Source organism: Mus caroli, unplaced genomic scaffold (genome assembly GCF_978045245.1).
Source record: "Mus caroli unplaced genomic scaffold, Mus_caroli_1 scaffold_14, whole genome shotgun sequence".
In the NCBI taxonomy this organism is placed as follows: Eukaryota; Metazoa; Chordata; class Mammalia; order Rodentia; family Muridae; genus Mus; species Mus caroli.
In genome coordinates, this window is record NW_028227269.1 from 51,550,070 (window position 1) to 51,577,004 (window position 26,935).

Sequence of the window (26,935 nt, forward strand, 5' to 3'; positions counted from 1 at the left end):
TAGAAGGAAAATAGGGACTGACACAAACGGTTGAACTCAGTGGCAACCTTTTCAGCTACCCTTGCTGCTAAGCATAACACAGTGACTAAGTTATAAGGAAAAAAAACCACACAAGTGGCGGTTTTCAGTCTCAGACATACAGGTCAACATTTTTTTTTTAAGTTAAAAGTTCACAGATGCAAATGGAGTTCACAGCTCACACCCTTTCTTCAGCCTCTGCAGTGAAAATTTGCTATTTTGCTTTTGAACACTTGGTCCCTGTCACCAAAGTCAAAGTACACGTATAACTCATAAACATAAACTTACATTTAAGGATAGCACACAGATAAAAATTGATATATATATTTTTTTGGCAGTTCAGCCACAAATCCATTGGTATTTTCACCTTGTCATTTTCGTGCTGTTCTGTGACTGAACCTCAGCTCGTCCCTATTTTGAAACTGTGATGGATTTTGATAATTCTTCTTTACAAGGGATAAGCGAGTGAAGGTCACCCACGATAGATACAGAGATGAGCCTAGAGTCAGAGTCCCCATGAATCACGCTGTGCGATGGTACTTGCCTTTTGGCTCTATTTGAACTCGGTGGAATTAATTTTACCCCCTCAGAATGCTGTAAGGATGGCAGTGAAGATTGGCAGGTAGGGAAATACATGAGCATCGTGTGCACTTCTGACATGGGCTGGCTGGGAACATACAGTGGGGACAGAGAATAGGGACATTTACCTGGGAGCCACGAAACATGCTTCTCAGAGAGGGCAGTGGGAAGTATTTTGAAGAAAGATGAGGATTCTGAGTAGGTGGCTGGAGCATAACAGGAATATAGGCAGAGCTTCTGGAGACGTGGGGTGGGGGCAGTGAAGGGAGCCATTCGGACCAAACCAGGGCTGGGATTCCTGGGGACCCTGCTATGCTTCAGTCCTGGGGAGGCCGCTGTGTTGTGGGCATGGAGGGGATGCTGTGCTGTGGGCATGGGGGGATGCTGTGCTGTGGGCATGGGGGGATGCTGTGCTGTGGGCATGGGGGATGCTGTGGTCATGGGAGGATACTGTGCTGTGGGCATGGGGGATGCTGTGGGCATGGGGGGATGCCGCTGTGCCAGGTGGTCACTGGATCTCTTCCCTGCTTGCAGTAAGGAGTGTAAGCCCTTCCAGTGGGGAGGCATGATGAGATAGTTTCTTAGAATAATATGTATTTTTAATATTTAAAGATGCACCAGAAAGAAAACAAATGTGTTTCAAAGCAAAAATTTGAAGGGACACTTGTGTCAGAAGTGAAGAGGCATCCCGCCATGCAGGGAAGACCATTTGTGGTGCAGATTCCAGGGTCTCAAAACTCTCAAAACTCCAAGAATGAAAAATGATTCTTCCTTATCAACCCAGTATACCCATTAATGGCTCTCTTATTAAGGAAGCACATATTCTGAAGGGTATTAAAATGTGATATATTATTCACTATTTTTCATATTCTGTAAAACGTCAGCTGGCAAGTGAGCATTTCTAGCCTTTTGTTCACACATCCTGACATTTTGCTAAGTGACCCTAGAAGAAACTGAGGCTAAGTGACCATTCTGATGTCATAAAATTTAGTCTTTTTCCTTTTTTTGATTGGGACAGCCCCATTCCAAATTTTGTGTGCTGGCATAATACTGGTATGGAAATGTTGTATATTAAAAGCAAAATAGAAAGAACATAATAGTACCCATGAAGAAAACTATCCCTGGTGGTGGCACCTACAAACTACCTTCTTCAGATAATTACCCTCTGTGCTTGGCTGTGCTAGCTTACACACTATATACTTGCAAATACTTTTGTATTTAATGCTGACAGAGAACTCTGTGTGTGTGTGTGTGTGTGTGTGTGTGTGTGTGTGTGTGTGTGTATCTTAGTCATAGCACTCAGGGGGTTGAGGTTGGAGGGTCACAAATTTCCAGGATAGTTTTGTTATGTATGTAGAGATTTTCACTTAAATACACACACACACACACACACACACACACACACACACACACACATAGACACACCATAAAATGATAAATAATAAAGATAGAGGTAGCGTTATGCCTTTCTCCACTAAGCACAAATAGTCTCACCTGTCTCAGTCAGCCCTGCCATCATTGGGTGATGCTCAACAGACGGGAATCTAAAATGCTAGTGTTGTAGCTTTAAAAAAAAAATTATGCATATTGTCTGCCTGTCGAGAAAAGTCAAAAGTAAACCCAGCAGTTGGATTTCACCCAATGAAGCAAAAAGACAGGAAGATGATTGAATTCAACCTTAAATTTTATAGAACTAAATTTAATGGCGGGCACACTCGCGCTTGGTGGTGATTGTTTTCTGTGCCGCTTATTAAGTTACATAATGGCAGGAGTTCAAACTCCATGATTGCCGAGACGGTGGATTTAAGGAGTGTTTCAGATTGCCTGCCAATATGCAAGTGTAGGGGGTTTCAGAGGGCAGAAAATATTATTTCCACCTTCCTATTCCGTTGGCTTATAATTCTTCAAATACTTTTTAGGGATTATATTTAATACACTGCTTTAAAAATGTTTAAAAATCTCATTTTATTCCCCAAAGATTTGTTTTTTGCTGTTGCGATTAGATGATGACAGCTAGCTGGCTTTTAAAATTGATCAGGAAGTATTCTGGCAGTCATTCAGTGTTGTAATAGCACTTTAATGGATATGAGCTATTCACCCAGATCAGACTCAATGTCAAAACAGGCGAAAATACAGCTGTCACTCTGGACAACAAGATACTCATATGCAAGCAGCTGCTTAATACACTGCAGAAAGGCAGCCTTTAGTGATATCTAAAAGGTGTGTCAGTGGCAGCGTTTGAGCATTCTGTAAAGTTAGGGTATGCCACTTGGAAAGATGAAAGAAATACAGGTATTTAACTCTATACTTACAAGAAGCATAGCCTTTAAAAAATGTATATGTATAATATAGACCTTGTACATTTCTTTTTTGTTTTCATAAGCCTTTTGTTTATTGAGTATATTCACGCATATCCATTCTATTTGATTATGTTGTGCATGTGCATGTACATACTGTGTGTGTGTGTGTGTGTGTGTGTTTCACTCTGTTGGTGAAAATTCAGTGTAAAGGAGTCATGGTCCTTCAATAAGTTTCCATACAAGGCTGGTAAATTTATTTGTGAACTAAATTTGGATGCTGATATGTTTTCTATTCGGTCAACAGTCGTTGGCTTTAAGGAGAGCCTAACACAGGGAAGCACGTTTGGGACAATGATGAAATCACTCATAGCATTTTAACACTGAGTTGGATTCCTGTCCACTACCATCTGGAGGATAGTACCTCACTCTGGTAAAGTGAGTACATGTGATGTGCTGTCTCTTAAAATTCCAAAGCGTTCATGGACGGCAATTTATTTGATTCTCAGGTCAGTTCTATGACATGTTCAGCAAAGGGCCGTTTTGTGGATAATCCAACAGCGACACGGAATCTTTTAGGAAACACCAGTGTCCTATGCTTAGCTATGATGGCAGTTTAGTTGTCAGACTCCAAGTTCAGATCTTATTTTACGACACAGTGGTGCTGTCTGCAGTCATACTTTGAGACACCATGTGCTTTTGAATGTGTGCTATGTGCTCCAATCATTCTAGATCTTTTCAAATAGAGAGTGTGACTCAGAACTGAATATAGGAGGCAAGGGCAAATACTTCATGTGTGCAGACCCAATGTAGACCCCAGTGAATCCTCAGTGGAGAAGGAAGTCAGATGGAGAAGGTACTGGGGGAACACATGGAAGGAAGACACAGGAGGAAGACTCATCTCCTTAGATAGGTGTAGGAATCCTTCAGAATAGACCAGGATAGTGTCTACATCCCACCAGGTTAAGGTGTGATCAAAGATGGAAATATGTCCAGATGAATAATGATATTTACCAGCAACCAGACAACAAGATGAAATGCCAGAGAAAAGTATACGTTTGTCTAAAGAGCCAGATTGTAGCATTTTGATTTAATGCTTCTGATAAAAGGCGACCATTAGGAGGTTCTGAGCGCGGCAGCAACAGACTGGAAGGTGCTCATAACACTCAAGACAAAAGGAATGCTTCCATGTGAAGAGTCACACCAGAGGGTTGGGTGGGGCATCTGAGTGTGCTGACATCCCACAGAATGTGGGATTAATGACCACAGCAACTTGACTTCCAGCTGCTAGCTCAGGGACTTTCTCTGGAGGCTTTCAGCCCTGGCAAGGAAATTCATTCAGTTGGTCTTGACTGTGTTCACAGTTTTGACCATTTAAGTCAAAAATCCCTCTAGAATGGGATTCTCCTGATAGGCAGTTGACGTTTGGTATTTAAGTTTTTTCCTGAGATTATGCTTGAGTGGCCCACAGTTGTTGCGTTGATTGTATACCCTTGCCAATGACACTTCGCCAGCATCTCTTTCATTCCTGATACAGTCTTTGCACTAAAATCTTTACCCCAATGTTCTGCTTGTGGGGACCCTGAAGAGCTTCAGCAGCACTGAAAAGATACTAACCCCTGAAGTCCCATGTCATCACCTGAGGTTCTGGCATTCATGCAGGCATTCTGATCTATAGAGTCCTGTGAGATTACAGTGTATATGAAGGCACCCGAGTCAGAATATTTTACAGATACCAGGTTCCAACTTCGGTTCAGACTAGAAGTTAAATCTTATTTCATCCATCACCTAAAAGCAGCTTAAGCTCTTTCTAGTCTTCCGTAGACATCCAAAGCAGACTGTCAGATCAAACGGCAACACTCTAGAAAGTGGTGTGGTCCAATCTCTTCAGCTGCATCCAATGTTAGCTTCAAAACATTTCTTTGTCTAAAGTAGAAAACTTAAGATACTAATATCTTCATCTTACTCAAATACATCCCTAGACCTTCTTACATATATATAAATGCCCTACACTCTGCGTGCTGTCATTAAGACTATGAGCCAATTTACATCATTTGCCTAGCAGGTAACTGGTAGATCGGGTACACAGTGTCATATCTGTTCTCTGCCTAGTGGGTCATTTGTTAGACTGATGAGCACCTTCTCCCATTCAGAGCTTTCACAACGTAATGATGGAATCTTCCACACTTACAGCCCGTGGCAGTACCACTTACCTCCCGATGGCATTCTCACACTGGCCAAGTATCAGACTTCGCCTTTATGTGCTCTTTGGTCCTGATAATGGGCATATTGACATTCCTCAAGTATGTTAATAAGATTATTAAGAGCCACATGGCTACTGCTGTCAAAGGCACAATTGTTGGCTGGTCATTGCCTTTGAACTCTGTGCATTCTGTATAACAATATTTAATGATGTTTAAAAATTCTCAAAAGACAGCATAGCAAAGATTGGTTATATATTAAAACAGCAACTACATATATATGTATGTATATATATATGTATATATATTAGTCATTTACTCAGGATATATTTTAAAAAATGGTTTCAAGCACTGTACATTTTGTACTAAATTTATGGTTGTTTTTCTTCAAACTTTAAAGGAACGACTGTCAGCTGTGGGGCAAGTGTTTCTTTCTTTCATTTTAAGGATATTCCTAGAGAATTTAGATAATAGAATGTTTACCAGTATATTAATATATTTTATCTTAAAGTACTGCAAACAAAGTTTATGTAACACTGTAAATGAAATCTTGAGTTCTAAGTTTATTCTTTGAAACTGTGATTATCTTCACATATACTTTGTAGTGTGCTTGCTATATAATCAACTGGAACGAAGACTAAACGGCTCATTTAGACAGGGAGGTTTCTTCCAAATTAGAATTTGAAAACTTTAATTTAACTTAAATATTAAAATTCAAATTTTAGTATTTTAATATTTACAATTTGATTTTACTGAAGTTGTTGCTTGAAGAATTAAAACTATAAATTAATTTACCTTTATTCATTTCACAGAATATGTACGTAGACGTATATATACCTTAATAAAGGAAATGCACTTATCTATTTCAAAAGAACTCCTTTGGATTCCTGCCTGACCTGGTCAAGAGGTATTCCTTTCCTGGTGCAGCCCCACTCACAGGCTTACAGAGAACATCTTGTGTCTGGGAAAACTGAAGGAAGAAGGGATAATAGCCTGATAAAGGAGGTCTCAGGACCAGGGACAGAACCCAGAGCAGCAGTTCTGGTTCATTAGCAAAATTTTGTTTAGAAATAGTTATCATATATTAGTTTATAAGAAGCTATTTCATAGGAAAAAAGTCTGTTAGGTTCGTTGCCACATTTAATGCCTATCACATTGATCTGATGCAGTTTCTTTTGCTTAATGACTGTACCAATCAGTTATTTTGATATTCTAGAGACACCTAATGAAAGGGACTCATTCAAAATGTTAGTCTTATTTTCTGAATGTATTCAGTGAATTTTGCATATAAATTCAGCCTAGTAAAAGATCTATTTAAAGCAATATGTTATTCATTAGACGGGCTAGCAAAAACCAAGTACCTTTTAGAGGACACTGCCTACGCTGCTGGTGATGTCCTGCCTTTGAAGACTATCATCCTAGGCTTCTGAGGGAAATATTCGCTGGTGTTTTCTGAGTCTTCAGGTATTTTTGTGTTACTGTAGAGCTTCACCTTCACTGTGCACACATCCTATCTCAAGTGAGTCAGAAGCTGATCTTCAACGTTGCACGCTCCCCGGTAGCCCCAAGGATGCCTTATAGTTGGTGCTCAGTCAGTAAATACTTGTTTGTTTCAGAATTAGTTTCCTCCTCCTCTTCTTCCTCCTTTCCATCATCACCACCACTACCACCATCACTACCACCACCATCCTCTTCTCATTGCCATTAAGGGATTTAAGAATATGTAAGTGACATTAGATGGAAACATAGCATGCTTTTGTACCATGCTATGGTACATTCTGTAACATTTCCAAAGGATGTTCTTAGAGTTGCCTGTGCCACCCATATGGCTTTATGGCTGAACATACTTTTCAGGGATTCGAGCTTTTCTCTTTGGTCCACCTGTGCTTTAGTCTCTCTCAGCAGCATCTGTACCCTCCCAGGTTTGGTGTTTGGGGGACACTGTCAGTGAAGGAAAGTCCCTAGCATCCGTTAGTCATTTCCTAGCCAACGCCTGGCTGCCTTAGACTTGCCATGTTGGAAAGTGGTCAGCTTCTCAACCTTCTAAGGTTGTGACCCTTTAATACAGTTCCTTATGTTGTGGTGACCCCCAGCCATAAAATTGTATTTGTTGCTGTAATTTTGCTACTGTTAAGAATCGTAATGCAAATATCTGTGCTTTCTGATGGTCTTAGGTGACCCCTGTGAAGGGTCATTAGATTGCTCAAAGGGTTCTCAACACAGAGCTTGTATGAATCATTGCTCTAAAGGGGGGACAGAGGTATGAGGTGATGAAAGCAAAATGTGCTTTCCTAGTTCTACTGTATGTATTAAAGACTCTCATATATGTTTATAATGAAGTAAGCTACCTCCATATTTTTGGAGGGTGAACCATTCAAAGAAATGGCAAAGCGTCAGGCAAATTATTTTTAAGTAGCTTAACAGAAATTTCCTATCTTACTCTTTCCTATCTTACCGCTGCCTTGTGGGCTCAACTGATAGTCCTGCTAAATGAGTGAATTGATGCTCCTTACAGGTTCTGTATGTTTTAGTTGTTTATTTTCTCAGTAGTGGAGTCCACACCCAGGTCCTTTTCCATCTGCCACTGTATGTCTCTAACCCTTTAGGTTTTGGATTCGATATTAAAGACGTTTGGTATGGACTCGCCTCATGCCATTTGGTTTCCATCCAGCTTCCCTATCCCGAGACGTTTTGTTAAGTAAGCTTCATGTTGGGGATGAAAATCCAATTCTTCTCCTCTGTCTGAACATAGATCCCTGAAAGATTTTAGTATTTCATTGTAGGATCAAGACAGTGTCAGTCTCCCCTCCCTAAGTGAAGGAGGCTTGGGAATGGATGAACTGATGTTTAAAAACCCTTTTGGTCATGTACTTTTTCTATGGTCCCCATGTCCATGTCATCTGTGTCCTGAAGGACATCAAGAGAAGAGCAGGGGGAGAGAGCAGCAAGAGGCCTGCACAAATGCTCCAGACCTACTCAGCTGGAGAAATGGTATGAGTAATTCCAGAGGGTTTCCCAGCGCTTTTTGTAATCTTGTTTGTTTCTGAACGGAAACAGAATGTTCCAGAAATGGTTATATGTGTCTATGCACATATGTGCACGCACAGTGAATGCAGTAGAATTAATAGGTTTTTAAAAGGACAGCACTGTTGTCATCAGAATGTAATTTACTTCCAAGACAGCATTCGGGTTGGCTTTCCTATGAGTCGGGTATGTGCACTAGAAAATCAGTTTTTTTCCCAGTATGAAGGCAGAGAGCAAGGCTGTCCCACTTCCTCGTTGTCCAGAGTTATAACCATCCCACCAGCTGGCCTACTTTCTCATAGCCACTGGGGTGACATCGGAAAGAAACATACACAGGGTTACAGCCAAGCCTCAGTACAAGATGGATGGTATAAACTGACAGAATTTATTGGGAATAATTGTTAGCTTCTGGTGTTGTTGGGCCGCTTGCACTGGGCCAAGCTTGGTAAACATCAGTTCTTTGAGATCACAGAGAATGAATGTTGTTCTAGAGCTGAGGAAAGAGAGGAGAGCATGCAGGATGTGGGAACACGAAATGACATATTTGCATGCCACGGAGTATCTCATATGTGACATCAAAGATTTATATGAGGCCAAACCCAAGAATTTCCTTTTGATAGGTTTATTCCTGTAACGGACACCTCTCATTGAGAGATCTGCAGCGTCATTCTGGTTCTACCAGTGCTGCTGATTGGGAGGGTAGTCATGAGAGCTGGCCACTTAAATACACTTTCTGTTTTTCCATTCCTGTCTGCTTTTACTGCACCTCAGCCAGTGAAGGAAATGAACTTCTTACGGCATGCTTACCTTTCTTTAGAGGTATATTCTCTGTATGGCTGGAGACTTAATTTCCATTATATTCACTCAGCTACAGAAATACTTAATGCCAGGAAGAAGATATTTACTGGAATCCACAAGTCCAGAATTCATCATGATTCAGTGTGAAATCCACTGCCCTTTGCTCCCCACCCCCTCTCAGATGGGAATGAAATGTGCCTTAAACTGAAGTGAAATATATCACGTGCAGCAACAGTGGGCCCGCGCTCTGCCTCTATTCCTGGTGTGAAATCGATACACTATCTTTCCTCCTGACCTGCTTTGTGACCCCCATTGCAGCTTTCATGCTGAACAGCAATTGCTTTGAACAGTCCGGGTCTGCCACAGCTCACAAATGATTCTCAGCTTCTGTCTAAAACTGGTGCAGATAACAAAGGCCTGATTTTAGAGAATGGCGTCTTCGTCGTCCTCTAATTATGAATTACACGAAGAGCAAGCTCCTCTATTATTAAACACTTTCAATAGCAGGCCTGGTACATGTGCACTGCACACTGCGGCTCGGGAACAGGCTTTTCTCTTGCTCTGCCCAAGTTTGGCTGGATAGAGAAGGGGACGGAGACATTTTTATAGTCTCAGTCATTTCCTTATTGAGTTCTGCTGGCACCTATTGCATTTTTCCCTATGTGGTGTGTGTGTGTGTGTGTGTGTGCTCTACATACCTTTTTCTTGGGGAAGCATCTTTAATATGAAGTTTTCTTGTATAAGAAAAGGTACTTGACAAATGCTTGTGTGTGTGTGTGTGTTTTTTTTATTAAAGTCTTTTTTTCTAATTAATGGAATTGCAGCATTCGGCTGTGAGAATGATCCTCCTGAAGAGATGATGACAAGAGGAGATTGTTCTCATTTGATCTCTGTGTATCGGGATAGGGGATGGAGAAATATTTCCATTGCACTTTATCTATTTTCATGAGGCTGTTGAGTGACTGAGTTTATTATTTTATTATAATAATCATTATAAGCACATATTAATTATATAGAGTAGCGAGTTCCAGATATCTTTGTAATACACCCTCTCTGCATTGATCACACAACTGTCCTTCCACAAACACCCCCCTGTTTTCCTGTCCCTCAGCATTTTGTCAGTCCCTCACACTCTGGAGGAATTTATCATTCCTAGGAAATAATTAACACTTTTATGTATGTTAAAGAAACATCTATTTAACTAACTGGGTGGCTTTACTTTGCCAGACTAGAAATCAAAAGGATGACAGAGGTTCTGTGTGTGTAGTGGAGTTTTTCAAACATCTTTGAATGAAATGGAGACCAGAGCAGACATTTAGATGCTGGATAAAACAACCAGGTAGAAAAAAAGGATCCATTCCAGAGCTGGAGATGGACATGGCTCACTGGTCGAGAGAGCTCAGGGCTCTTGCAGAAGTTTTGAACCCAGTTGCTAGCACCTATGTCTGGTAGCTCAGAACTTTCTGTAACTCTGGCTGCAGAGGATTTGAAGTCTCTGGCCTCTATGGGCACTCACACATGCGCATACCCCTTCCCAACATGCACTCAATTAAAAATAAAAGTAAGTCTCTACAGTGAGTCACTATTGAATCTTTGCTAACAGTGTATCACGTTCTCTCTGTTTCCTGCTTGTGGTGCACATGTGACTTCTCCACCTCATGCCTGCTCCTGCTGCCTTCCGCCCCACCACAGTGGACTCTGCCCCCTCCAGTATCTTACACCTCAGAACTGCTTCTATAAGTTGTCTTGATCATGATATTTTATCACAATAACCAAATAGTGACATAATAGTGAAAGGCACACGCACTGTACAATGGGCCATCGCATGGCAAGTTTATCATCCGTAACATTTTACCACGTACATCTACATCCCTGATTGGGTCCTTAAGTCAGTCGGAGGTTGGAGAAAAAAAAAATCAAAACAAAACAGGAAAAAAGTACAGTATTATGATGTGAAGGGTGTTACACGGAGGGCTTGACAAAGGATAGATGAGGTTTTTGGAAGGCCATGCCAGAACTTTTAGTAGCCTGTAGTTAACTGCCTGATAGTTCTGAGCTTTCGGGTGGATATGAAGGTGAAGGTGGGGGTCGTTTATTAATATCAGATCTCTAGAGCTAGGGACTTGGTATCATAGACCATTCTTTTAAAGAAGTTTTTACTTATTATTTATTTATGTATTCTTAAAGCGATGTGTTTCTGTGTGCCTGTGAAGGGGTATGTGTGTGTGTGAAGGTAGGTACCCATAGAGACCAGAAGTGCCTGGAGCTGAAGTCCTGGTGGTTGTGAGCTGCCCAGTATGGGTGCTAGGAACTGAACTCAGGTCCTCTGCAGGAACAGTATATCTTATAACTGTAGGCTTACCTCTCCAGGCCTTGTAGGGTTTTGACAAAAAAAAAAAAAAAAAATTGCTTCAATAAAATGATGCCTTTGATGTTTAATATATCCCAGTTTAGTAATCTAATGATTTTTTTATTGTGCTAGTTAATAAAAAAATTAGGTTACTACAGGTTGGTGTCAGCTCAGTTCCATTAAAAAACAGTGTTTACAAGGCATGAACGGATACACTTCAGAAGACAGCCATGAATGAAGACTATGAAGTCAGCTCTTGAGACCCTGTGATTTGGAAGGTGATGTTGATTTGATTTCTTCACAACATAGAGTGAACATATCATGCAATGCTTGAATTAGAAAATTGAAAGTTCGACAATTGAAAACCACCCTTCCTCACGGTATGGAGAACAAGAATAGAACCTTCATGGGAAATTTTGTGTGTGTGTGTGTGTATTGGTGTGTGTGTGTGTGTAATATTTAGCCATAAAAACAAAATTATGTTATTAGCTGGGATATGGTCAAGATGGGCAATATCTTATTTAATAAAATTTCTCAGAAAGACAATATTATGTTTTCTCTCATATGTGAAGACTAGGTTTTACATATACATTCAGTGACAGATACACACATATGAAAATAGAATGGAGATTTGGTGGATAGAAAGACTAGCAAGGCAGGGAGGAAGAACAGTTAAGGATAACGAGGAGGAGTAAGTATGATCAAGGTACATGGCATTCTTGAGTACAAACATCACACAGTCTGTCACTTTGTACAATAAATATACACGAATAACATAAAAACAAATGCAAAAAAGAAAGTTAAATGCTCATCATATTCGTTTCCCAAATATGTTGCACTTCCTTCTTTTGGGCACATTAAAAATGAATTTTAAAAAGTTAGTGAAAATTTCTAACACATGTGCAGCAATATACCAAGGGCAGAGCATGCAGGATTGTGTGTCAGTGTGTCACAGGTGTAAACATTTGTGTGCTGGGGTTTGGGGAATCTGTCGACTACAGGAGTCACCGTTATCCCTCCATTCAGGACAGTCTTGACACACCAGGTCTTCTTCCTTGCACTTGGGGGGATGTTCTGATAGTTTGTGTAAACACAATTGTTAGATACCAGATGTGGCAAGGAAGCGAACAAATGGACACTTGCACTTTGGGTGTGGAGTCCTCTGTGTGGAAGCATGAGTAGGTGAATAGATGTGCTCACAATGAGGAGGATAATGATGTACCATGAGAAGAACCCATCCGTCTATCCCAACTGCAGGTCAGTATAGGAGAATAATTGTCCATAGACCTATCCAAGTTAACACAGAACACTGTCAGAACACACGCTCTGCCCAAACGGTCAGTATGGCTCCTGTTCCTGTCCCAGTCCTGTTTAATGGCACCCACCTACTTCATTCAGCCGCTGTGAGTCAGCTTAAGGTTGGCATTCACATTATCTGTGATCACGCTTTTAACATTTCAGTTTTAAGGTCTCAGTTTGAAAGTCTGCTCTCTATTGAATTTTTGAAAAAAAAAAAGATTAAATCTTAGTTATAATTTGATGGCAATTCAGCTTAACCAAGTTAAGGAAAGCCTTTTATTCACATTTTGAGAGAGGTTAGCATAGATGTGTGGATTCTCAATACATAAATCTACAAACTTTTTCTACTGGGTCATTTTTTCCCTTAAAGAAGACGGTGCTAATAAATCTTTCTGTATCAAGACCTTGGAAGAAACTGAAAATATGTACAGATCTCAAATATACCCAAGCAAAGGACTTTATATTACCTGGCTGTGGTTGCTGCTTCATAATGGACTTTTAGTTGAATGTAATCTCCTCCCCTCAAATATATCTTTGCGAAATTGCTACCCTGAAAGCTGAAACCATTTTTGTTATTCAAAAGAAGTAGGGGATCAACCCTGACGCTCTCCTGCGAGTTGGTACAGTCAACTTTGGTGTTAAAAGATTTATGATAAGAACATATTTCTAAATATATTTTTCAGCATCTGTGGAGTAAAATCTCAAGATAAAACTTTTTTTTTTCATGGAGAAGGAGGTGGTCTGTTTATTATTGTAATGCTACACTAAACTATAATTCAGTGATATTTTATTCCAATTAAATTCTCCTTAGTAGTAATCCTTTTTTATGATAAGCAAAACTGAATAATACAGGGTATGTTGCCTCCAATGAATTGTTGTATAACAAGACTTGATGGTAATTCTACCTTTTCCAAAATCTGATATCAGGCAATTTATCTTCTAAATAATACTCCTGAGTACCAAAGCTGAAATGTTTTGGCTTCGGCCCAAATCAAACTTGAGGAAGCAGGGTCTCCCGAGCATTTGTCTAACTCTGTAAATGTAATTGTTATAATGAATAGAATACATGTGTCAAGGCCGCTTGTGCTTTTAGCTGTTTACTTGTCGTCCTGAGCCTAGAGAGCGCTGTGACAGACTGTTAACTCTTAGTGGAGAGAGGCAAAGAATCCAGCGCATGCGCATTACACACTTGCTGTTTCAAAAGTCTCCGCTCACGTTAATAATCTCACAACAGTTCAAATGAAAAGAAAATATGTGTTATACTACATAAAAGTGATGGGTGAAAAGTTTTTAAGACCTGCAAGTATCTGTCCTAAGATACAAGATTTTCAGATTAAAAAAAAAAAAAAAGTCACACATAAAAGACTGCTCTGATCTCCTGCATACTGTCTTAACTATCTTTCTTTCACATACCTTCCCATATGGCATATTTCTAATTTGACTTTAATACAGTATTTTTCCATAGATGATGAAATCCAGTGTCACATCCATGCCAGAAATTTAACAGAGGTAATGTGCAAAATTATTTGGGGGAGGGGGGATTTAAAAAAAAACTGAAAAAAAATGGAGACCAAAACCACCATAACCTCTCACCATTAATAATCATATTAATTTTAACAATACATTGATTAACATTAAATAACAATTATTGATAATTTAAAGTGACTTTTAAAGACTATTTTCTGTCATTTTATTTTGCCATTTAATTGTAGTTATGATTTCAGTCTTCATTACCCTTGTGTATTTACACCATAATAACCATAATTTTTTGTTCATATTTCTGAGGGAGAGAAGATCCCAATTCTTGGAACACCTAGGGATTTCTCCTATATATAAATAGCATAGCATAATTACTGTTGAGAGTGAACCGATGGATATTTGTAATAACAAATCTTATTTACTTGTGGCCAATTTGGGGAAGTGTGGGTATTCTTCAATCTGACGCATTCATTTAGAACTTGCTAAGCTACAAACAGGTGCATGGTGCAGCATGGGAAGAATTTCTGCCTTAAGAACTTGTAGGGCACACCATTCCATTGGACTCTGAGGAGCTTTGCAAGAGAGCTAGGTGTGGAGGATGCTGTTGGCGTAGACGAGGAGAGATAGAGCAGAGGCATCAGACTTCGGAAGGACTAACCTTTGCAGTGTAAGCAGGAGCAGAAAAGTTGGGTAGGGTGTTATCAGGTGAAATCCAAGGGGTTTTAGTAAGGAAAATGTAGTAACCAAGAGAACGCTGAAGTCTATCATTTAACATTATTCAACAGCCCCAGCTGAAGGAGGCTCTGTCGTTACCATTTTTCTTGTCTATCAATGAAAGCTGCTATTTTGGTTACTTCTGAACAACTCCTGGGAAAGGAAAGCTATGGCAGAGCACACAGCCATTGCCTAGATTTCTAGGCCCATGAAGAACATGCGCTCATTCCTGCTCTTCCTATATTCACAAGAACATAGTCACATGGATGTGCCTAGCTGCAAAGGAAGCTGTGTTGCTCTGTTACTATGGCTACCAAAGGCAGATGCCAAGGATACCATGTGTTATCCAGGAGTAAAATGAAAGTTTCAGAAGTTACTTTTTACCCATATATATATATATATATATATATATATATATTTATGACATTTTATTTGTTAAATTCTAGTATATCTTAATCCTATTCTATATCTTAAATTTTAAGGCGTGGCCATCTGGGAGGCCCTAAGTTTTGACGTCCAGTAATTAAAACATTCTAAAGTCTGAGTTGTGACCAGCCAAGTATTTTTCTTTATCATAATCAGGTCGGAAGAATTTCCATTTCTCAATTTATTTTTGATCCAAATCACAATATTGTTTTAATTACAATCTATCTAGCAAGAGATCCAAAGCCTGAACACTAAGTGCTTCTTTAGCATGTTAGTTAACAAAGCAGCAAAGCAGCCCCTGGCTAATGACGGCATGCATGCCTTTATCTCAGATTTACTCACCTCTTGAATAGATGAACCTTATACAATCTAGTCTTAGGGCTTCAATTTTTTTTTTATTGTCAATGAGAGTTACTAATATAGTTCATTTGGGCAAGAATGTTGTAGACAGGAGTCTATGGTCATTTCTTTGAGTTGATTATTTTTTTTCCATCCCAAGTAGCTTGTGGTAGGCTTAAGGCTATGCAGAAAGTGGGTAATTGCCAAATGCACCAGTTCTCAACCTGTGGATCCCGACCCTTTGGGGGGTCAGGTGACCTTCTCGTAGGGGTCACCTCATAGGCTTCACAGGTCACAACTCAGACTTCAGAATGTTTTAATTACTAGAGGTCAAACCTTAGGGCCTCTCAGATGCTAAGCAAGTGCCCTACCATTAAAGAACATCCAAGGCCACACCTTAAAATTTAAGGCCATCAGAATGCATAGATATTTACCTCATAATTCATAGCAGCAGCAAAATTACAGTTATGAAGTAACAATTATTTTATGGTCCGGGGTCATCACAACATGAAGAACTATATTAAAGGGTTGCAGCATTAGGAAGGTTGAGGACCATGACTGATGGAAGATGCATTTATATCTAGAGCCTTTGAGCTAAGGAGGAAACCTGGGCTGAGTTGAAATGGAGTGGGCCACAAGGACAGCAGCATAGATCTCCATCTCTGAACATATTCACTGTCCTTGTTACATCTACAACAGCTTTTAGAATCAAAAGTCCAAACTGCAAAGCATGTCCTTCCTTATACTTCACACTTTAGCAGCAGACAAGGAATGAAGCTATGCTAGAGGATTTTTGTAGCCTATGAAGCATGTGTTCTCCGTGCTGATGCTGAACTCAGAGTCACGAACTAGGTCAGTTTTGAGAGTCCCATGCAAGTCAACCATGGAAAAGTTGAATGGAAATAAAAGGGCTGGCTAAAAGGTGTGAAAGTTGGGCAGGTGGGCATGAGCCAGAACAAGACAGGCTTTGAATGCCACACTTTGGTTCTGTGGTTCTGTGGTTCAGTAGAGAGTCACAGGGTTGTGGTCTGTGTTGGTCAAGTGTAAGCTTCTGGCTTCTAGGGTGAGCTTTAGAAAACTTGTTCAGAGGGAAAGCTTATGTGGGGGCAGTTTGGGATGTTCTTGGCCATGCCCTGTTGCTTTTCAGTCAGTAGTAAGATTCTGCATGATAACAGGATGTAAGTCAAGGGGCAAGCCGGAACACAAAACAGAGTGAGAAACAGGCAAGATTCTCACTGACCCCTTCAGCCAGGCCCCAGTGAAGAAAACCTCAAAGTTGGTCCTGTGGCTTAAAGTTTTTCTGACAGGCCCTTAGGAGACACTGCCGATCAGACCGTTGCAGGATGTCATCATGCTGCCTTTTAAAAAGCTGGATGCAGTGTGACTGATGGAGTCAGACAGTGAATCCCAACCAGGATAGCTAGGAAGAGGAGGCTCTGGTGATTGGGCATGGCGACTCATGTAGTCTGCAAACAGAACATGTATAAAGAAGATTTTCCTTAACAGGTATGTAGAGCACAGTACAAAAGGGCTTTGTGGATAGAAGAGCTAGCTACTCATTCAGGAAATTGAAGGGTTCAGTGTTCAAAAGATCAGGTAGAGGTTCTAAGTAGAGATGGATGAACATACAGAATTGGGGACTGGGTTAAGACAAGAGCTGAAGATTGAGACCTGGAAGCCATTAATAGACAGGTGAAATTCAAAGCCAAGGGTTAAAATTGGCCTGAAGAAGGGTTTAGTGGCTACCCTATGAAATCACTCATATGCCACTTATTTTTCCATTGATACATTAATAGTTTTAGTAATCAACTTCACTGCCTATGCCGGACGTGGTGGCGCACACCTTTAATCCTAGCACTCGGGTTCTGAGTTCGAGGCCAGCCTGGTCTACAAAGTGAGTTCCAGGACAGCCAGGCTATACAGAGAAACCCTGTCTCAAAAAAAAAAATCAATAATGATGAAATTAGTTTATCATCAAAACAGAAATCAAAATTTGACTTCCATTTCTAAATGTTACTCCCCGATACATGCTAATATCCTTTCCTATTCAGGGCAAGTGTTAGAAAGGAATCAGCTGGTAAACAAAAACTAGGTAATATCAGAGGCTAGGGATTGAGCAAGTCTTCGTTTAAGTATTCCAAGCTGTTTAATGATTTACACTTACTTCTAATGAGCCTTGGACACATGATTGTTCTCATAAAGGAAAACACTGATAGAAACATGTCAATATTCAATTCCCAAACGATTTAAACAGATTCAATAAAGACATTGGTTAGGGGCCCTCCTAATACAAGAGCTGAGGCTTCCTAGGCCCTGAAATTTACATGTATATATAGTGTACTCAAGTATATAGGACATCAGTCTGTGTCTAGTTGTATGCTGGGTGCAGTCTGTTTTCTCTCTTGATTGTCTTAGTCTTGGTTTCTTTAGTGAAAGTGTAGGTTGTGTGAGATGCCTTTACTGCTTTCAAAGCTGTCCACCTGGGTACCACTGTATAGAATGTGATGCATTAATGAAAGACAAAGTCTATGCCATCCGAAGAATTTAGGAATGTTTATTTAGGATTGCATGTAGAATTGACCTTTCAGTAGAATTTGCTTTGGGAATAACACTTCCCATGTTAGCTCTTATTTGAAGGAGAAATATAGACATACGTTCCTAGAAAAGAATCATCTAGAAGCCAGAGTTGCCTACTCAACAGTTATGTGGAATAAGTGTTCTAATTTACTCATTTTAGAGTTAGCATTTTCATGAAAATGCATTCCTGTCGTACAGACAATGTTCAAGGCCACCAAATATCCACAAAATTGTCATCCACTTCTCTTGGTGACCTAATATATTCACACACAATCATTTTTGTGTTGTGCTCTGACTCCTGGAAATAGACTTGTGGAATAAGTAGAGATGTGTTCACTATAACACAGTCCGGAAGGATGAATGGTAGGAGCTACCCATTGTAGACTTCTCTTCTCACTCCATTTGCTTGACCTCAGGCTGCTCCTCTGGGAATAGTCTTTGTAACAGGATTCCTACAGTTGGTGCACCCCTCTGAGCTGCCCTGGCTTTGGGAAAACTATGTTTGCCCGCTGCTCCCTACCCAGCTTTTACCACCATTAGTGGGATTGCAGCTCAAGCTATGCTGGACTTCAGTTTGCAATGTCTTTTGCTTTTTTGTTTTCTGTGCCTTATTATGGTTCTGACCTGGGTGTGGTCAGTCAGTATACTTCAGAACTGATCTCTAGGATGCAGAATGGCATTCCCCACTGAGAACCTCTGACGATTGTCAAGTCTTACGGTATAAGGTTCTAACACTGGTAGATAGAAATTGCATCAACAGCACCATTGCTTTCATTATTTAAGAGGCACACAGCATCCTGATGAAGGAAGGTGGTACGCGGATCCATCGAATATACAACTTCAGTTTCTATCAGTGCACTGTTGTCTTTGTTCTATTTTATTTTTGAACTTATAAAACCCAGCCAAAGCTGGCTTGACCCTTCTGCAAATAGTCAAATCTTAGTTTCACTGAAGATATAATTTCAGCTTCCACGTATCAGGCTCATGTGAACAGACATATACAGTGTTTAGCTAGCATGGTTGATGTGCCTATACAGCGATTGCCAGTGACAGCAGCCAAGTTTGTTAAGTAAGTGAATTAGTAGTTATTCTGATTATTATCCCTTTGTTTCATGCCAGATACTCTGATGCAGGCTTACATTATTACAATACACACAAAGTGTTTACGATTGTCATAGTACATTCAGAAAAGTACTGTCCTGCTTTCAATGTCACATTTGGTGAAACTCATGGTTGCATAGATATCTGCTTAATCTTAAAGCTTTGGATCCTAAACTTTATCTGGTCATGACTCCCAGGAAATAGGCAAAGATGGGAAGCCTCAAAGGTCAGGCAGACAAGAAGTGCAAGGAGGAGACAGGGAGAGAGAGGGAGAGAGATAGAGGGAGGGAGGGAGAGAAGGAGGGAGGGAGGAAAAGAGGGAGGGAGGAAAGGAGGGAGGGAGGGAGGAGGGTAGGGCAGGGGGAGGGAGATAGATATAGAGTGAGCCTTGTCTCATGTCTTCCTCTTTGTTTGGCTAACAGGAGGATATAGTATTTCAGATGTTTTGTAGTTACCCTGTTAGAGTCTTTTGTTTGTTTTGCCTTCAATTTATTATCCTGTAAAACTTTAGCAACCAGGAGTTAGTAGGAAAGGCAGAAGTAGTTCCTGTAGTGCTGAAGATCTGTCTGGTACCACTTGGTGGAAAGGGCTGATTGGAAACATTCTCCAGCCCTGATCAAAGTCTCATTTCCAATAGAGTCCTCCTTCCCAGTAGAGTCCCCTTCCCAGTAGAGTCCCCCTTTCCAAGTAGAGTCCCCCTTTCCAAGTAGAGTCTCCCTTTCCAACTTTGGTGCTTGAAAACTCTCTTTCAACACGTACTCACTGGGTGTTGGGACTAGCCCAGCGTGCCAGTGACAATAGCAATCTGGTCTGTCCTGTGCCCACCTTTCATTCCTGTCTAAAAGTGGACATTTGGCTTTCTTCCCTCACCCCCTTTGAAATATGCCTCTTTATGTCTTTAAAACTTTAGTCCTCTCTGTTGGCTCGTACTGGATGAGCCTCTTTTGCAAGTTAGCATTTCAAATGTCTGAAACTGGATAGTCTTGGGTCCGTCTTACCAAACGGGATCTGGTTCCTCTTTGCTCTGGTTTCTGGGCTTGGTGTAGCATCGCTGCTCCAACCTCTGTTCCTTGGCACATTACTATTCAGGACAAAAAGCTCATCAAGTAAATAGGTCATTTTGATAAAAGTTATATTAATTTACTTGAACTTAGATGTAATGAATTATCATGAAGCTTTATAAACAAATTATCTGCAAGAAGCATAAAGCATCACAGGAAGTCTTAAAAGATAATATTAGAATACTCACCTGGAATAAAAGTTTCTCAGTTTATACCTGGAGTTTATCAAAGTATATGACCCTCCAGTAACTTTGGCATTTAAGAGGGGAATTAAAGTTATTACAAGGTAACATTTATGATGATATTGACATGTGAAAGTTTAGAGCTAAGAGATTTCCACAAATATTTCTTTTAACTTCCCTAGGCATGTTATAGAGCAGATACTTTCTATTATTCCCATTTTTACGTGGGAAGCTGTGCCTCTCATATTAACCAAACTCCTAACCACATTGCCTGGTGTAGTATATCAGTGTGTTCGCATATGTCTCAGAGAAACACCATGCCTGTTTCATTACACATAAGGCTATGGATGGTGCCATCAGAACTTAATGGGTGAATTTTGTTTAGCATGACTGATGTAGCCTCCCAGTGCTGGCATGAAGTACTAGTCTCTTTTGTTTGCAGGGCATAGAGTAATCAAAGGAAGCAAATCCCCATGAGAAAAAGACTCGCTTTTTTCAAACACTTGGAGTTAAACTCTTAACATTATGAACAGCATAGCTATTAGAATAGTAACTTAATAGAACAAATAAAAAGGAAGCCATAGATAGTTTTTCAATGAAGTTCTCATGTAGTCTTCATAACCTCTATAGTTCACATATCTGTTGAGAAAAATCTCCTCCAGGAGAGTGCCCAAGAGTCACTGTTATATTCAAAGAAAAAAGATAGTAGTAAATTCTAAGGATTTCTAGATGTATTTAAAAACACAGACAGTCTTTAGATCTGTGATAGATTATATGGCTTGATACACATTAAACAAGAACCCCTGTCACCACCCAAATGCATTACCAATCTGGGTCTGAGCTGTATGTATTATAATGGGATCTCTGGGGAATATGATAGAACTGCCCAAGTGTGAAGATTAATATGGAATGATGTAGGCTGGGCTACTACAGAAGTTCAGACTATCAACTTAAAATAACAAGGGAAAAACAAACAAACAAACAAGCACACTCCTATAAACTCCAGAGGACTGCAGCATTTATGAAGGTCAGCAAATAAAATCCCTTGGAATGTCTGCTGAACCTTATCACGATGAGCTCACTGGTCTTCAACTCTAGGTCTAATACTCCCACAGTAGAGGAACACTTGTCCCTGGAAAGAGTCCATGGTACCAGGACAGCAGCAGTGCCAGGACAGTGGGGGTACGGGGCCCCCAAAGGATATGTCCACGGCAGTTCCTTGTTTCTGATTTTTTGTTGCTAATTTCAAATTTCCTTGCTTTTGTGGCTTTCATGCCTGCCATTTATATGGCTTCAACATTTCTAGAGGGTCTAATATCTTACTTATCACTGGAAGCCAGGGTCCAGTTAGTTAAGGTTTCAGTTGAACGTGAGATGTGGCTTCCGAAGCTTGTCATGCATCAAACTGTTATGGCTGGCAATTGTTTAAAAAAAAATTCATTTTGTTATGAACTAGCCTGTTTTCAACTGGGCTGTTCAGAGATGGATTGCTTTCTGGAGTTTTTGACAGGTGTAATTGTTAAGGCGTCATCTGTTCTTGTTTGCACAAAATACATTTTAGCTAACTGTAGGACTTGCCCGCTAATCTTTCCCACATCATTCCATTCTTTGCCCGCCACTAGACAAATCCCCTGTTATTTGACCAGATGGTGGAAAATCCATTCTCATGATAAGTTGCTTCTAGTTTGCATTTAGATTACCTGCAAAAATGGAACAATTTACTACTCTGCCTCCAACCATCTCTTTCCTCCTTTTTCCCTTAGTTTGACTTCTTGTAACTAATTATTTAAATTCTGCCCCGTGAGTTAAAATTAGTCATAGCTTACACGTTTCCCATGTATGTAAATGCACTTAAGTCCTAGCCTGGGCTGGATGATGAGCCCATCCAGACAGGACTGACGGGAAGGGGAGGACCGGACTGTCTGACAGGCAGACCCTGTGCTTCCTAAGAGTTTCACGATTGAAAGGTGTACTTGAACTTTTTACTGGTAGTGTTTAACCTTTAAAAACAAAAATCAGGTGAGGAAAATGAAGTCAAAAAGCCTTTGGTTAATAATCTATTGTAGCAAGAAAGGAGAAACACCAAGTGCTAAGTAAATGGTGGTTGGGGGCTTTGTCTCCTGGAGAGGGTTTTGTCTGTTATTTATTTATTTTTTTACACCAGATAGTTTTCTCAATGGAGTGCAGCAGGCAAATCAAAACTTCATTATAACCTTGGCTGTCATTAAAGGGGGCTGGTGAAGGGGACGGTCCATTTTATTTACTTTGTCTTTCTGTCGTTACCCAATAGCCATGTGAGATGGTTACGGAATGGCTGAGAGTCAGCTTAGATCTGTTCCTAGGCTAATGCTTTTTAGGTCTTTAGCTTAGAGCAAACTACAAGAAATCAACTTTAAAGCACAAAGACACTGAAGAGAAATGCAGAGTACTTCAGTGCGATCTCATCAAATACATTTAAAAAAATTCCTAAATTTATATCATCTAATGTCATTGCTTAAAAACTCTCCTCAGAATTTGTTTTTGTGGACTTAATGGCTAAAACAAATTTGTCAGGTCGACCTTGTAATTGCATCTTTCAAACCAGCTCTCTCTTCATTTCAAGCTGTTCATGTTTCCTGCCTTCCCAGATCCGCTTTACAATGAAATACCACACACGTTAATGAAAACCTTTGGAATTCCGGTGATAGTTAATGAGTGCATTTATGCTAGAAGTTGAGTGCAATAATCAAATGGGGTTTAAAAATCACTTTAAACAAGGGGCAAATGATTAATTATAAATAGAACTGTTGGCCGACTAAATTTAATAAGAGATTTGGGGCCAGGCTGATTATAACACGGAGAACATGTTAAATAATATCTGAGGGAAGCATATAAATACAGCTCGAAAATAGAACTTAACTTGTTATAAAGTGCTGTCCCCAGGTATATTGGACTTTATGAAATATTAAGTAAACTTAATGACATTAGAAGCACACAGAAATTAGAAAAGACTCATCTGAGTTTTTATAAAATAGGATGCACTACATGATTTAATTACTACTGAAGGGGAGTACTGTGTGTGTATGCATATGCAAAATATATAACTTTATATGCATATATAAATGCAAATATGTTATATGCTAGAAGATTAGATATTATGTTACGTTCTGTTAGCGCTATTAGAGCAAACTGCTTGGTACTCTTACTGATATTTTGTATTGATTAAATTTCACGACTTTACACTATAACAGAGCAAGATAGGTGCCTTTTGTACTTTTCCCCCTGAATGAAGAGATTTTCAATAGAAGGAAATGGTCAGAAAATGCCTCTCAGCATTTTATGTCTCTATAATGCGGGGAGTCTCAGATGAATTTATATGCTTAAGTGATACAAAGAAAAACTGTGTAAGCTTTACCCCCCTTTTTGCCTTAACTGCCAAGAAACCTGGATCCGCCGTAATCAGCTCATCTCAGGTGCCTGTTAACATCTAACCCTCGCTCCCGATGGCCTTGCTTGTGTTTTTATCCCTAATTGGGTTCAGTTCTGTAAGCTGTATTACATCCCTTTAGAAACCAGGAGTGTACAAACTCCACATAAATTGAATAAGGCTGAAAACATATTAACCCAACTTTGGTTTTATAGCTAATTTACAGTTGCCTCCTCTTGTAACGCATGATTGGATTAATGACAGTCCTGTAACAAAAACACTAATGATATTTGTTTTTAACATTTCCTTTAGAAAATAATCATGGGGACTGTAGAGTGAGTTTAGCTTTAGACCCTTGTCCTGATTCTCTTCTACTTTTATGACTTTGAGATTAAAAGTAAGGTTGTTCCCACGAAGAATCAAAACACTTGCTTTTGCCTGACTGGGGCTCTCTAGAGTGGGAGCTCTTATGTGATAGTGTTTGTGTACAGTACAGCCGTGAGTAGCTACAGTGTATGTGCACATTACAGTTGTGAGTAGAGCCTAGGGGTAAAGAGCAAAATTATTACATTTCAGCACACTTGTTATCCTGCATCCCGCTCTCTAGTCATGTCTATCTGTTTTTGATGCCTCTACAGAATAACTGCCCAGCATCCTCTGCCCAACCAATCAGAATGTAGGAAAATCTACAGATATGACGGAATCTACTGTGAATCTACCTACCAGAAGTATGTTGAAATCTTTGTGAGTCTGCCTTCTGGCTCGTGCATCAGTGCTTGTGGTTGCCAGCTATTCAAATAGTATATTTGTGTTAAACTTTTTTTTTTTTATCAAATTTATACTGGGGGGAAAAGGCAAATCAAATGGAACAAAACCAAAACAACAAAACCAAAAATTTTACCTCTTAAATCAAGGGTGGGAGGAGTCTATTATTTTGAAATTGTGGTCTAAAAGTTTTTTTTTTAAATAACTGTATTAAAGCTCTTAGGTAAGCTTCTTTATATTGCAATAAACAAGTACTTATGTGCAAGAAAATCTCAGCAAAATACATCGCACAGGTGCTACGCATCTTAGGGATTTGAAAGGTGTGTTATGTATAAATTAGCTGTCACTTTTTTTCAATCCTGTAATGGAATGATGAGTTGTAATTTGCATAATCCTTTAAGAAGTCAAATTATACTGTCATGTAGCAGACTTAACATGCTAGCTAAGATTTCAGAGCTTTGCAGCTAATTACTATGTACCTTACAGGACAGTTAAATTGAAGTTGAGTCCTCTGTCTTTGCTGCCTTTTGCTCTGTCCATTACTTACCAGCATCTACAAGCTGGCTGATGAGGGATGGTTGCTGTTGCTGAAGTGAGCCTGCTGCTCTGGGGAGGGAGTGGTGTTTTAATACAGCAGACTTTGATTTGTGTTGCTTTTGCTCAGAAGGAAGTTGAGTTTTGTTCCCCTCCGAAATGGTCCATTCAGAGTCTTCTGGAAAAGAATAAAAATATATGCTTTCCAAAACAATTATGGAATCGTTGTCGAAGAGAGATTAACATCAAATTTCCCTATAGAAACTGCATTGTTAACACGATTCCCCAGAAGGCGTCAGTTCTTCTGCGTATGTTTTGCAAATATACTGTGCTTTTGTCTTTATACTTTTTATTTTATTTTTTTTACAGTAGAATGTTATTTTTGGAAAGAATAAAGTGTTCCCTCCCTAAAATCCTGTTCTGATAGTAAGCTGGTGGGCTCTGCCATCACCCATTCCTTAGCTGACATTTCAAGAGAGAGTTATTTCAAGAGAGATTCATTTCAAGGTGTCCATTTTTAAGAGAGGTGGGAAAGGCTGGTGAAGACTTGGAACTGCCATGGAGTAGATCCCAGAAGCAGCTGAGACTGTTCCCTGCCTTAGTGCCTTATAAGTGTGTTTGATAATGGCTTCATGACTGCATATTTACCATTGTTCATCTCAAACTTTCATGAGGCCTTTTTATGTGTGTGTGTCCCAGTGGCTAGGTTTCTGTAATTTGTTGGTGATATGTGGTTTTCTTGCGGTGTGTGGATACTTTTTGAAGAAGCTTTCTGTTGTGTAGGAAGCAGTCCTTCAAGGACACACTGAAGCAGCAATTGATTGTTGACCATTCAAATAATGGCTACCAGCAGTCACCTATTGTTCGTTTGTAATCAAGCCAGCTTCACTTGTCTGACATTACCATCTGCTTAAAGGCTGAGGTGGGTCAGTGAAAAGTAAGGAGCATGGTGGGCCCTGGGTCTATGCTAAGCCCCACTCCCCCCTTTATCCATAGGAGTCATCTCTGGGGCTTTTGTTGTTGTTTTAAGAGTCAGTGGTATTTGGAGTCTAGGTAGGCACTGTAGGCAGCACAGCTGTGACTGCTGGGGAAAGTCACTTGGGGGATATTCATAACAAGGAAATATTGGCAAATAAATGATGAAGAAGGGGAGGAAATCCCCACGATGTTCAACTGGAGCACTGTCACTAAGATGATTAATAGTGGTGTGTGTTTTCGTGAGGATGCTTAACCGCATTGTCTGGCACGGGCGTGCGCATTCCGCGGCACCTGTAGAGAGTGGGCAGAGTGCAGGCATGCTGATGGGGAGAGTCTCTGACTTCAGATCTTATTTTCCCTGAGTGTTGACCTCACCTCTAGTATCTCTGGTTCTTGGGAAGCTGGTGTTAGGGTATGTGACAGAGACTCTGTTTATTCCATCTATGTACTCACCAGTGTTTACATAGCTCTGCTTTTTAGAAGCCTGGAGATATTTTGTAGGAACTGTGGCATCTTTTAGTGCAGTTAGGGATGGTAGGAATAGGGAAACAGATGATCACTCAGATCTGCTCTCTAGGCGGAGACACAAAACCTTGGTGAGGAATGGGCTAAACTTTTGTCAGTGATGAGGAAAGACAAGATCTTAAAGAGCCCATTTTCAGTTTCCAGTGAAGGAGTAGCTGTCTTGGGAGACCGTCCAGCTTTTATTGTGAAGTGTTAAGCATCCTGATTGGATGACATGTGTTATCCTCTTGCTTCGAGGCATCATTTAGCAACTATAGTTTTTGGATATTTGGGAAAATTGCT

General features: G+C 40.0%; 1 protein-coding gene across 5 annotated transcripts in view; it reads left to right on the plus strand.

The window, feature by feature from the left end:
- The window catches only part of Npas3 (neuronal PAS domain protein 3), an 829,848-nt gene that overhangs the window by 80,821 nt on the left and 722,092 nt on the right, over positions 1 to 26,935 (plus strand). For 2 of the 5 annotated variants that reach the window (XM_085830373.1, XM_085830374.1), the window contains exon 2: positions 24,490 to 24,579. The exons of the other annotated variants lie outside the window; for them this stretch is intronic. In XM_085830373.1, coding sequence (XP_085686499.1) covers positions 24,490 to 24,579 — 90 coding nt within the window. The remainder of the gene's footprint in view (positions 1 to 24,489; positions 24,580 to 26,935) is intronic. 5 annotated transcript variants of the gene reach the window in all.